Source organism: Penicillium canariense (assembly GCF_028826845.1).
Source record: "Penicillium canariense strain IBT 26290 chromosome Unknown utg000001l_segment0_segment0, whole genome shotgun sequence".
Classification (NCBI taxonomy): Eukaryota; Fungi; Ascomycota; class Eurotiomycetes; order Eurotiales; family Aspergillaceae; genus Penicillium; species Penicillium canariense.
The window spans coordinates 13,063-23,537 of NW_026622728.1; the positions used below are offsets into that span (position 1 = coordinate 13,063).

Sequence of the window (10,475 nt, forward strand, 5' to 3'; positions counted from 1 at the left end):
TACGGGGGCGCTACGTCTATCCCTACGGGCTAGATAATAATAGCCTCGCTCGCCTGCCCGTCCCGCCCCGGCCGCCCGCTCTCCTACGCGTAATCTAGGATCGTATAGGGCTAGCCGAGGTAGATTATATAGCGGACGTCGGGGATATCGAGCCTAAGCCCTAGCGTACTTATCGCTACTACGACCCCCGTAGGGCCCTGCCGGAAGCGCTCTAGGATCCCCGCCTTATCGTCCTAGTAGCTATAGTACGCCTCGTACCCTAGTTCGCCCGTAAGGATACCGACGTATATCGTAATACTACTATAGATAATTACCCGCCCGGCTGTAACCCGCTAAATCCGCTATCGTACGAACAGAATAACCAGCTCTATCTAGATCTACTAGTTCGGCCCCGTAAACCCCTATACGACGGCCGGCCGCTATATACAGTATACAATATTACCCTAGCTCGTACGATCCCGGTAGAGCTCTACGTCCGCCTACGTATACCGCATCCGCTGCTAGAGCTACGCCTCGGCCGACGGCGGTAGCGTTACGCTTACTAATACGAGCTACATTTACGCCGTAATAAGCCGGCCGAGATACCTAAAGAGCGGACGGAAGGTTACGTCCCGGTAGAGGAGAACGTAGTACTCGTCGATCACGATCCGGTCGAGACGTTAGAGGAGCCGCTATCGGTTAAGAAACGTCGTAAAATCTACACTAAGCGCCGACTCGGGCGTAATAAGCACGATCGACGCTTCGTCCGGTAGCCGTCGACTCTCCTACGCTACGTAGGATACCCCGAGCGTCGTATAACGCACCTAGAGATCCGCCCGTAATATAATTAGCGGGACTACTACAACCGTAAGCCCGCCGGCGACCTACGCCGGGAGTATAAAGAGTATACTCTTACCGCCCCCGGTAGGTATTACCGCTACGATAGGGCTGGCCCCGTACTAGATCGCCCGGAGGGCCGGACCTTAGACGCCCCGGAACCGTAGCTACTCGTCCCTAGTCATCTATCGTACGGCCTCGGCTAGGTCGGTCTCGCGGAGGCGGAACCGGCGCTTATCCTACGCCTCGGCGCTAGCCGTCTCCTACAGCGCTACCCGCCTACGCTAGCCCGGCCGCCGGCCTAGTACGTCCTCGTACGACGGGAACCCGAGGAACTAGTACTAGTCGGTACTAGAGAGGCAGAAGAGCTCCCGCCGGCGTACCGTCGTACTAGCCTACTCGCTTACCTTACGCCCGTAGATTATCCCGGCTACGTACGACGAGTGCGCTACCTAGAGGTCGGTAATATAGCCGAGGAACTACTTATTATCTATCTAGGCCTCGTCGTCTACCTCGGGCGCCCGCCCGCCCTCTATCGTACGATCCTCCTAGATATTATAGGGGAATACGCTAGAGGAGCGGAGGAACCGCCGGCTAATCCTAATAGTAATATCCCGGTACGCAGGGATATTAAGCGAGTACCTATATAGGCCGATAGCCGTCTCCCGCTTTAATACCTTCCAGAAGCGCTCGGACGTCTACTCGTAGCCGGTAAGGGGGTCGGGCGGCTATAGATACGCTACGTAGGAGACCTACACTACGGGCTCGTACGACGATAATAATAAGCGTAGGTAGGCCTAGAGCCGCTCTATAAATAGTAGGACGAGCTAGAGATACTAGACTACGAGCTCGCCGATCTCCTACGGGAGATACCGATAGATAATCTTAGCGTTATTCTATACATAGAAGCCTTTATAGTATCGGCTAGTAAAGATAATAAGCCTATCCTCGATAAAGATATTCCGGTAGCCGCCCTCGGTATTCCGGTACCGGATACTAAGTAACTCGGGCGCCCGGCTAGGCTAGCCGGCCGTAATATAGACTACGACGCTAAGCTACTCGCGGAATCGTACGACGTACTATAGGTACCGCTAGATAGCCGCCCTCCGGAATCCCTACTCGGACGGGTTAATAAACTAGCGCTAGATCGGGGCCTTGCGGGTAAGCCGCCCGGTTATCTACCCTATACCGTCTACCGGCTATATCGTACACTAGTCGTTAAAGAAGCTCTAGCCCGCTTTACCCTACGCCGGGTCGTCTATAAGGCGGTCCTATAGGATAGCCGGGACCGGCGTAGCCGCAGTAGGGAGGAGAAGCTCGTCGTATAGGATATAACGGGCCGAGCCTACTAGCCCGTATACGAACCCGCAGAAATCCCCTATCGTAAAGTGGACCTCCTTATAAAGAAGCCGGTCGGGACCGATCTACGTAAGATAGCCGGGCGCCGTACTATTATAGTAGATCCGTAGGCCGTACGTACGAAGATCGAGCATCTACTATATCGGTATATATATACCGTAGACTATAAACGTATCGACTAGGAGTTTTAGCTACTCGCGGAAGGGCTACGGTCGCCGCCGCTGCTACTACGTAAACGAGATTAGCCCGGGCTCGCAGCTAGCGGCCGGGGGTCGTACGACGGGGGTCGCCGGGCTAGGAGGCTCGGGGGTAGCGGCGCTAGCGTAGCCCTCGTCCTAGCCGGTAAAGACGTAGTCGGGGTCCTCTATAGGGCTATAGCTATCCTATATACCGACCGCCTACCGGTACTAGAGATATCGTACGATCTCCTCCGTATTAGGGTCGAGCCGTAGCACCTTATAGAGCACTATAAACCGCGCGATCTTAATCGTCCGCAAGAGGAGCGGGGGGTAGGCCTCGACCGTCTACTAGCCGTCGCGGCGCCGGCCTAGCACGGCTAGCGTATAGACAAGGGCGTACTCGTACTCCTCGGCCCCGATCTACTAGTTAAGGAGCTTAATATAAAAGTCTAGGCACGCCTACTAGACCGCCGTAAGGGTATACGGCTCGGGCTCCCCTATCGTACGACCGCCGTCGCCGTCGCCGTCAGTACCCTAGGCCGTCGCCGTCGTATACCGCTATAGCGCCTACTATATACGCTACTACCGGCCGATAAACTAGTACCAGGGGCTACGCTAGGTATACGGCGGCTACGTACGAGTAAAGAAGAGGAGGATCCGCTACTACGGCTCTATATACTACTAGATACTATCTATATCTATATATACCTATAGCGGCTAGTACGGGCTCTCCTATACGTCGGTATAGGTAGCCTCGATCTAGATAAGATACCTACACTACGTAGTAATCCGCTAGCTTACGCGGGCTACCCTATCTATCGCCTCCTAGATAGCTCGTACGACGCCCTCGGGGCCCTCGGCGTCCGTATCTAGGGTAGCTACCGCCTCGGCGAGCGTACTGACCGGGACCCCCTCGAGGTAGCGCACCTACTACGTCCGACGGAGCTACGGGTTAGCCTCGTCTAGCTCGCCGGCCTAGATAATAGTCTAGTCGCCCGCCTAGGATATAAGGAAGGACTACTCGAGCTAGCCGACGAGCGCCTATATAAGGTCGGGGGCCGTAGGGGGACCCCCGACGGGTTCGTACGATAGGCTAGGCTAGAGGACGTAGAGGTAGTACGAGTTAGTACCCCGGGGGAAGACCCGCTAGTAGATAACGGGCTATATCGATCCCTAGATAGCCTCAGCGGCGGCCTACATAGCGGCGACGCTAGCCTAGTCGTACGGCCGGGGCACTGCCTATCTATACGCCTAGCGCTAGTAGTTCTTAAGGGTTAGTACGCTACGGTAGATATACCCGTAGTCGGCCTCTCGTATATAGAGTACGCCGTCCGAGTAGACGGGGAGCCTACTAATAGGCTCGTTAATCTACGCCGGTAGCCGGAGCTAGTCGGGGTCGTAGCTTACCCCGGCCTATTCTTATACCTCGTAGGCGATCGTACGAGCGGTAGCGATAGGGATCCGATATAGGGTATTAGTAAAATAGGCGAGCGCCTACTAGGGTCGGACGCCCTACTTATATTACCGGCAGAGAAGGACCGGGAACTAGGCCGCTTAAATAAAGAGCTAGTCGGCTATAATAATATACGAACCCTAAATAGAAAAGGTAGGGCGGGTTAGAAATCTAAAAAAGCCTTAAGGGGAGTATACCGTACGATAGGAGGGTAATAGATAGTTAGGATTTATAGTAGGTATCTTAATCCTATTTTATTTACCCCTAGATAGTTAGCCGCTCTATCGGATAGCTATTAGTCGCGACGGGAGTGATAGTACTATAGTCCTATATCGTACGGTATCCTTCGAGATTAATCTAGCCCTAACCGAGCCTAGTCCCGACCCTATACGATCGCTCTATAGGAGGGACGGGGATATCGGGGAGAGCGCTACCTTATCTATACGATAAAGAAATTACCTCCCTAAGACTAATAAAGAAATCCTACTCCTAAGGTTCCCGGGCAGAATTTATAGGTTAAGGATACTATCGTACGACGGGAGTTCTCCCGGAATAGGGGGATCTAGAGTATACTAGTTATTACTAATCCGGGATACTTATAGGGTAGCTATTCTCCTCGCGTATCCCTATAAGGTTCGGCGGCTCTATCTACACTAAACGCCTCGTAGGCTATATCGTACGATCCCTACCCTAGTAGTTAGCATCTATATCCTCCTCATCCGCCGCTACCGCCTATCTCCTAGCCTAGCTATATCTCTCCCTCCTTAGGCCCGCCGGGGAGGCTATCTCTATATCCTACTAGCTAAATCTACCTACTAGCCTACTTCGTACGACGCTTACGATCCTCTCTAATAGCCGTATATAGCCTCTAGCCTACGTCGCTTATATCGTCGACTTACCTTATCTATCACTTATATCGTCGACTTACCTCTACCCTCTAATATAAATTCCTCCTCCTTCCTACTAACCTTCCTCCCTTATTAACCACCCTCCCCCCCCTATTAATTTCATCCACTATTTTATTAATTTCATCTACTTTATTATTACTTACATCGCTTAAAGCCCCCCTTATATCTTAGGATATCTTCGTATATTATTTTCCCCCCTCGCTGACGATACTATAGCCTAAAAGAGATACGCTTACCCGACGGCGCGTCTCTAGCGTATAGCTATAGTTACCTCCGCCTTACCTTATATCTAGATCAGATACTAACTCTACTATACGTACGATAGACTCTCTTACCCCTCTAGTCCCCTCTCCTCCCTATAGCCTACGGGTAACCCGTTCCCTAGCCCCCCGCCCTATAACGACTCGGCTACCTAGTAGCTCGTCTAGCTCTACTAGCTAGTCCTTTAGTATAAGTACGACCCCTAAGATATCTCTCGTCCGCTACCGATTACCGGCCGGTAGCTCGACTAGCTACTCTATAATCCTATATAGCGTCGGGTATTAGCCCTCCCTAGCTTCGAAGTCCACTTCGTACGCAGACGTATTAATAGCCAGTAGATTACCTCGTAGCGCCCCTCCTATCTAAATACGCTACTTATTCAGTCTCGTAGTGGCGAGCTCCTACGGGCTTACGATACCTATAATAATACCGAGGATAGCCCGACCCCCTTCCCCTTCTACGTCCGACTCCCTCGCTACTTCGGTAGATACTACGGTAACTATAAGTAGCGGGATTATAGAAGCCGGTACTCCGTACGAGATAGCTAGTATAATAATTAGGCCCGCCCTACCTACTAGCTCGGCAGGCTAAGCCTCCCCCGCCGCCCCTAGCGCTACTAGTATAGCCCCCTCGGCTAGCCTATCGATACCTACCCTAGGTTCGGCGTAGAACCCTCTCCTAATTACCGACGATAGCGATAACGCCGGTTCGGACGAATATTAAGTAGTTAGTTACCCCCCTAATCCGCCCTATATACTATACGATATAGACTAATACTTTTTCTCTCTTATAGATATAGGATAGAGTAAGAATAGTCTAGTTATAAGAGGGATAGATATACTTTATAGCTTAGCTAGTAATTTTATAAACTTCAGAATAAATCTAAATTAACTAAAATACTTCTCTAAATTATCCTATAATTATAGCCCTAACTTAGTTATAGGGAATACGCTATCGTACGATGTATTATAAAAGGCCTAGTTATAACCCTATTAAAATAATTTCCCCTAGATCTAGAGATTTAGAAACTACCCTTAGAAAGTCTAAATAAATCTAAATTAACTAAAATACTTCTCTAAATTATCCTACTATTATAGCCCTAACTTAGTTATAGGGAATACGCTATCGTACGATATATTATAAAAGGCCTAGTTATAACCCTATTAAAATAATTTCCCTTAGATCTAGAGATTTAGAAACTACCCTTTAAAAGTCTAAATAAATCTAAATTAACTAAAATACTTATATAAATTATCCTACTACTAAAATATAACTTAGTTATAGGGAATCCGCTGTCGTACGATGGATTATATAAGCCCCGGTCGCAACCCTATCAAAATAATTTCCCCTAAATCTTTATATTTCTAAACCCTGTAACTACCCTTTAAAATTCTCTGTTTATTCTAAAATTTAAAATGGGTAAAGATTAATGACTTAATTAAAACTTTTGAAATTTTGAGCTCGTACGATCCATAAAAGGTATACCCATCCTGGGTCTGAAAATATGCCCATCCTACCCCCCCCCCACTTTTTTTTACTATAGGAAAAATGACGCTAGGGTGCCCACTCTGGTAGGATGGGCACACCCCCGTTGGATAGCCCCCCCGGCTACGGGCCAGAATATATTTAGGGTAGTTGGGGGGGGGGCTACGTGTTTTCCCGTAGCCCCCCCCCCTGGACCCACTTCCTTAACTATGGTAGCCGGGGGGGGCTACGGGCCCGACTATATTTAGGATATATTAGCTCTAATATATCTTATATATCTTACTTTAGAAAGTTATCTTATAGTAAGCTACTATTATATAAGCCTCTAGCTTTATATTAGTTATATCTTTTTTAAGCTCTCTAGCTAGTCCTCTCTATACTATAGACTCGTAAACTTCCCCTATCCTTATAAATATAAAGTAATAGAGTAATATCGCTATACTTAGTTATATTCTAGATCGGTCCGGGACTAAACTATAATATTTATAGCTATCTCGATACTAGAGCTATATTAGGAGGATAATAAGATTATTAGGTAAAAGCTTACTATTATCTATTTTAGTAGTAGAAATTAGGACCTTCTTCTAAAGTTCTCTAATAATATACTAGGAATAAATTATTAGTATATATACTACTAAGATTATTACACTTTAAACTTTTTTAAGTATAGTAGCAAAATCGTCTAGAAATTTAATATTATATATATATAATATCCTAGCCTAAAAGTCCCTATAGAATCCCTCTATAGTTTAAATAGTAAAGAACTCCTTAATATAACCTCGTTTCCCTTAAATAGCCTAGATAAAGAATACTTTATATATTTAGAGGTTAGGAGGGTTCTTTATATTAGGATATAATTTAAGGAATCTAGATAATAGTTAATATATAGAATTCTATAGAGAACTAGGTCCTAATATATTAAAAAGTTCTAGTATCTATATATAGCCTTTCTTTATATAGGGTAGGACTAAGCGTCTAATCTTAGAGTTATTAAAATTACTAAGATTTACTATATTACTAGTATAAACTAGTATCTAATCGGTTTTCTTTATAGTTATAGGTAGATTAGACGGAAGAGTAAAAGAGTAAAAGAGATAGAGGAAGGAGAGAGGGTCGAAAGGAAAAGCTAAAAACTAGTACCTACTCCTAAATCGCTAGATCTTTCTATTTATAAAAATATATAAAGATACATTTTAGGTAGGTCTTTACCCTACTTGGTAGAGAATATTTAGGTAGGTAAACTGCTACCTAAAGCCGCCTAAAGGCCGACTACGTAGGGCGGCGAGACGCCTACGACCGAATCGTAGGCGCTAGGTGAGCATCACCATAGTAATACTGTTATATGTTTTTGCTTCTGCTCTTTCTTTCATTCTTGTTTTTTCTAAGCTCTTGGCTGTTTCTCCTTTCCGTTTCTACACGCATCCTTTGGCTATATCTCTGTCATTTTGCTCAATCGCTTCGAGTTCTGTCAATTACATAGCAAGGGTGTCAGGAATCATATCTAAGAAAAGGTGCCCACAATTCAATCTCGTATTGCTTCATTCTTTCATTCCCAGGCAAATAATGTAAAGGGCGGATCGAGATCAGTTTTACTATTCTGTTCTCTTTGAATGATTCTCGAATGTCTATTTTTAGAGATGCCAGTACTAATGTGGTTAGTGAATGACAGACCTTTGATCAAAGCCCTTTCCTATTCGACAGAGCGAGATGATCTAGGCCAGATGTAGACAGAAGTGGATCTAGCTAAGATTCAACAAGAGCCGAGGAGATTAAAGTGGTGAAACTGAGTTCGAGCGGACCTGTATTGAACCGGCCAGATAAAAGTGTAAGGATAGGTCGGCCATTCTTTCTGTCACTTTGTGATCGAGCCGCAATACTTGAACCCTGAATAAATGGCTGTGGTCTTGATAGTCAAATGTAGACGGCCAATGAAGGTGGTTAACGGAGTAGTTAAACAATGTGGTCAAATAGCGTGACTGCACGGTGTGGTTGAACGGTGTGGTTAAACGGAGTATTATTAGTTTACGTGATCGGCCGACTGGAACCGGCGAACCGGCAACCGGCATGGCCAGGGAGGACCTGGGAGGTGGAAAGGGACCGTGTCGCGAGGTCCGATAGACGACATGTTCCCTTTCCGCCTCCCTTCATAGCAGAAACAGGAATAACGGTACTTAATGACTCGACAAATTCAACAAAGACCTCAATATTGCTTACTATACCGCGTTTTTAATTAAGATAGTGTAATCCTCACGTTGGAAGGTATCAAACGACTCTTCATTTGAAGCTAGTAGACTCATGGTCGGCGCGGAGCAAGCCATGTAAAATGGGGGTGTGAAAAACTGGGGTCTTCCACCGTAATCATAACCTGCTTCTTAATGCCCCTGATAGTGTTTGGATCAGCGAGACGGGTTAGGGGGTACTCTCCTCCGCGCCCTTCGGCCTCCAGAGCCAAGTATCCTGGGGCATAAAGCTCAACATCACTTGTCCACTGCTCTCGATCACATAGAAACATTGTGTTTGGAAGTTTGTTAGCTTCCTTGGCTTGACAGAGAATATCGACGATCGGTAGGTCCATGTCAAGTCTGATATCATGCGTTAGTTTGTGGAGCTGACTTGGTAGGCTAAGGAATACTCACGGCTGATTTTGGTGTCTATAACCACCATCAACACACCTGATATCTTCTGGCCTTCCCCGGGATCCGGAATGGTGAGCGCGCAAGTTTGGACTTTTCATGTTGAACGGACGGATTTCAACAGATTCTTGCACAGTCCCATTGATTTCATACTCGACGAATGTCAAGCGCCCGGTTTGCAGACCTAGTTCATCAACCAACATATATGTGCCTAAACGACCGAAATAGATCACTGTGCCAGTATGCGTGAGATAGATAGACAGGAAGTTTGCGGTTTCAAGATCTGCCCAGGGCAGAAAATCCTCTACTGAAGGATCATTAGTGGTTGCTGGATTGAGGATAGCCTCCGATGGGATGTGACTATCGATACAGTGCCCAGCCTCGATATCATAGTCGTACAACAAGATCGCGAATTTCACCAATCGCGCTCGATTTTCAGGATGGTTCTCATCGACAGGGGCAATACAAATCAGGCCGGTGGTATCGTCTGGCTGGAGAGTATCGTAGATACGTTCCAATGCTTCGGCTGGGTATCGAAGACCTTCAATCTGTTCACCCCTTAATCTTGACCCCTCCGTGCCTAGAAGACCCACAGGTGCACGCGATTGGTACGACTGAATGAGGCCCAAAAATTATTAGTGCAATGGACTTCGGAGATTGGACGGATTTGAGCGAGTTAGATTCACATCACGAAATTCCTGTGTGGCTGAAGCCCACTTTTCCACCAGTTGCCGACGGTGCTTTAGCTCATATTCCGCATCGGAGGAAGCGCCTGCATTTGCTGCAGAAACCCAATTCTCCTGGATTCATATTAGCGTAGAACTTCAAGACGTGCTTTTTGAAATTTTGAATTCTATAACATACCTTTACAAATAGTAGCCAGCCCTTCACTTCCTCCTTGATTTCGTCGTCAGATAAATCTGGTTCTGGGTGTGGTTGGATGCAAGTGGGGATTCCCCCTGACCAGTGCTGAACCGATCTCGGCATGGCTAATGTGTGATCAAGTTCGTTAAGGGTCCAAAGGGTTGTAGGGGTCCAAGGAATAAATGAATCAATTAAATAAACGGTGGAAATGGCGCTGGAAAATGCCGGAAGAAAACCTTGGCCAACCATGTACTAGTGAAAGCTTCAGTAGCGGGACGCCTAACTTGGTTGGGACGCTGAAGCCGAACCGAACCTGTAGTGGATGTTGTGGGGAATGAACGGCTAGGGCCGCGGCATGAATTTTATGCGATATGAAATGGGATTGGCCACAGTTTGAGGCGCTATGAACTAGTAGCCACACGAAACTGCAAATTTGGTCCCTGAAATTGCCTTTATGATTTAACACATGGCGCTACATCGACACTTTCTTACTAGCGTGGACCCTACACCACCTCGC

General features: G+C 47.0%; 1 protein-coding gene across 1 annotated transcript; it reads right to left on the reverse strand.

Moving 5' to 3' along the window:
- Positions 1-8,754: 8,754 nt before the first annotated feature.
- Positions 8,755-10,081, reverse strand: N7482_000002 (uncharacterized protein; the record flags this gene model as incomplete). The annotated part of the gene is made up of 4 exons (XM_056682127.1): positions 8,755-9,043; positions 9,098-9,708; positions 9,781-9,894; positions 9,959-10,081. The coding sequence occupies 4 exons, from the start codon at positions 10,079-10,081 to the stop codon at positions 8,755-8,757; spliced, it is 1,137 nt and encodes a 378-aa protein (XP_056545733.1).
- Between the last annotated feature and the right edge of the window lie 394 nt (positions 10,082-10,475).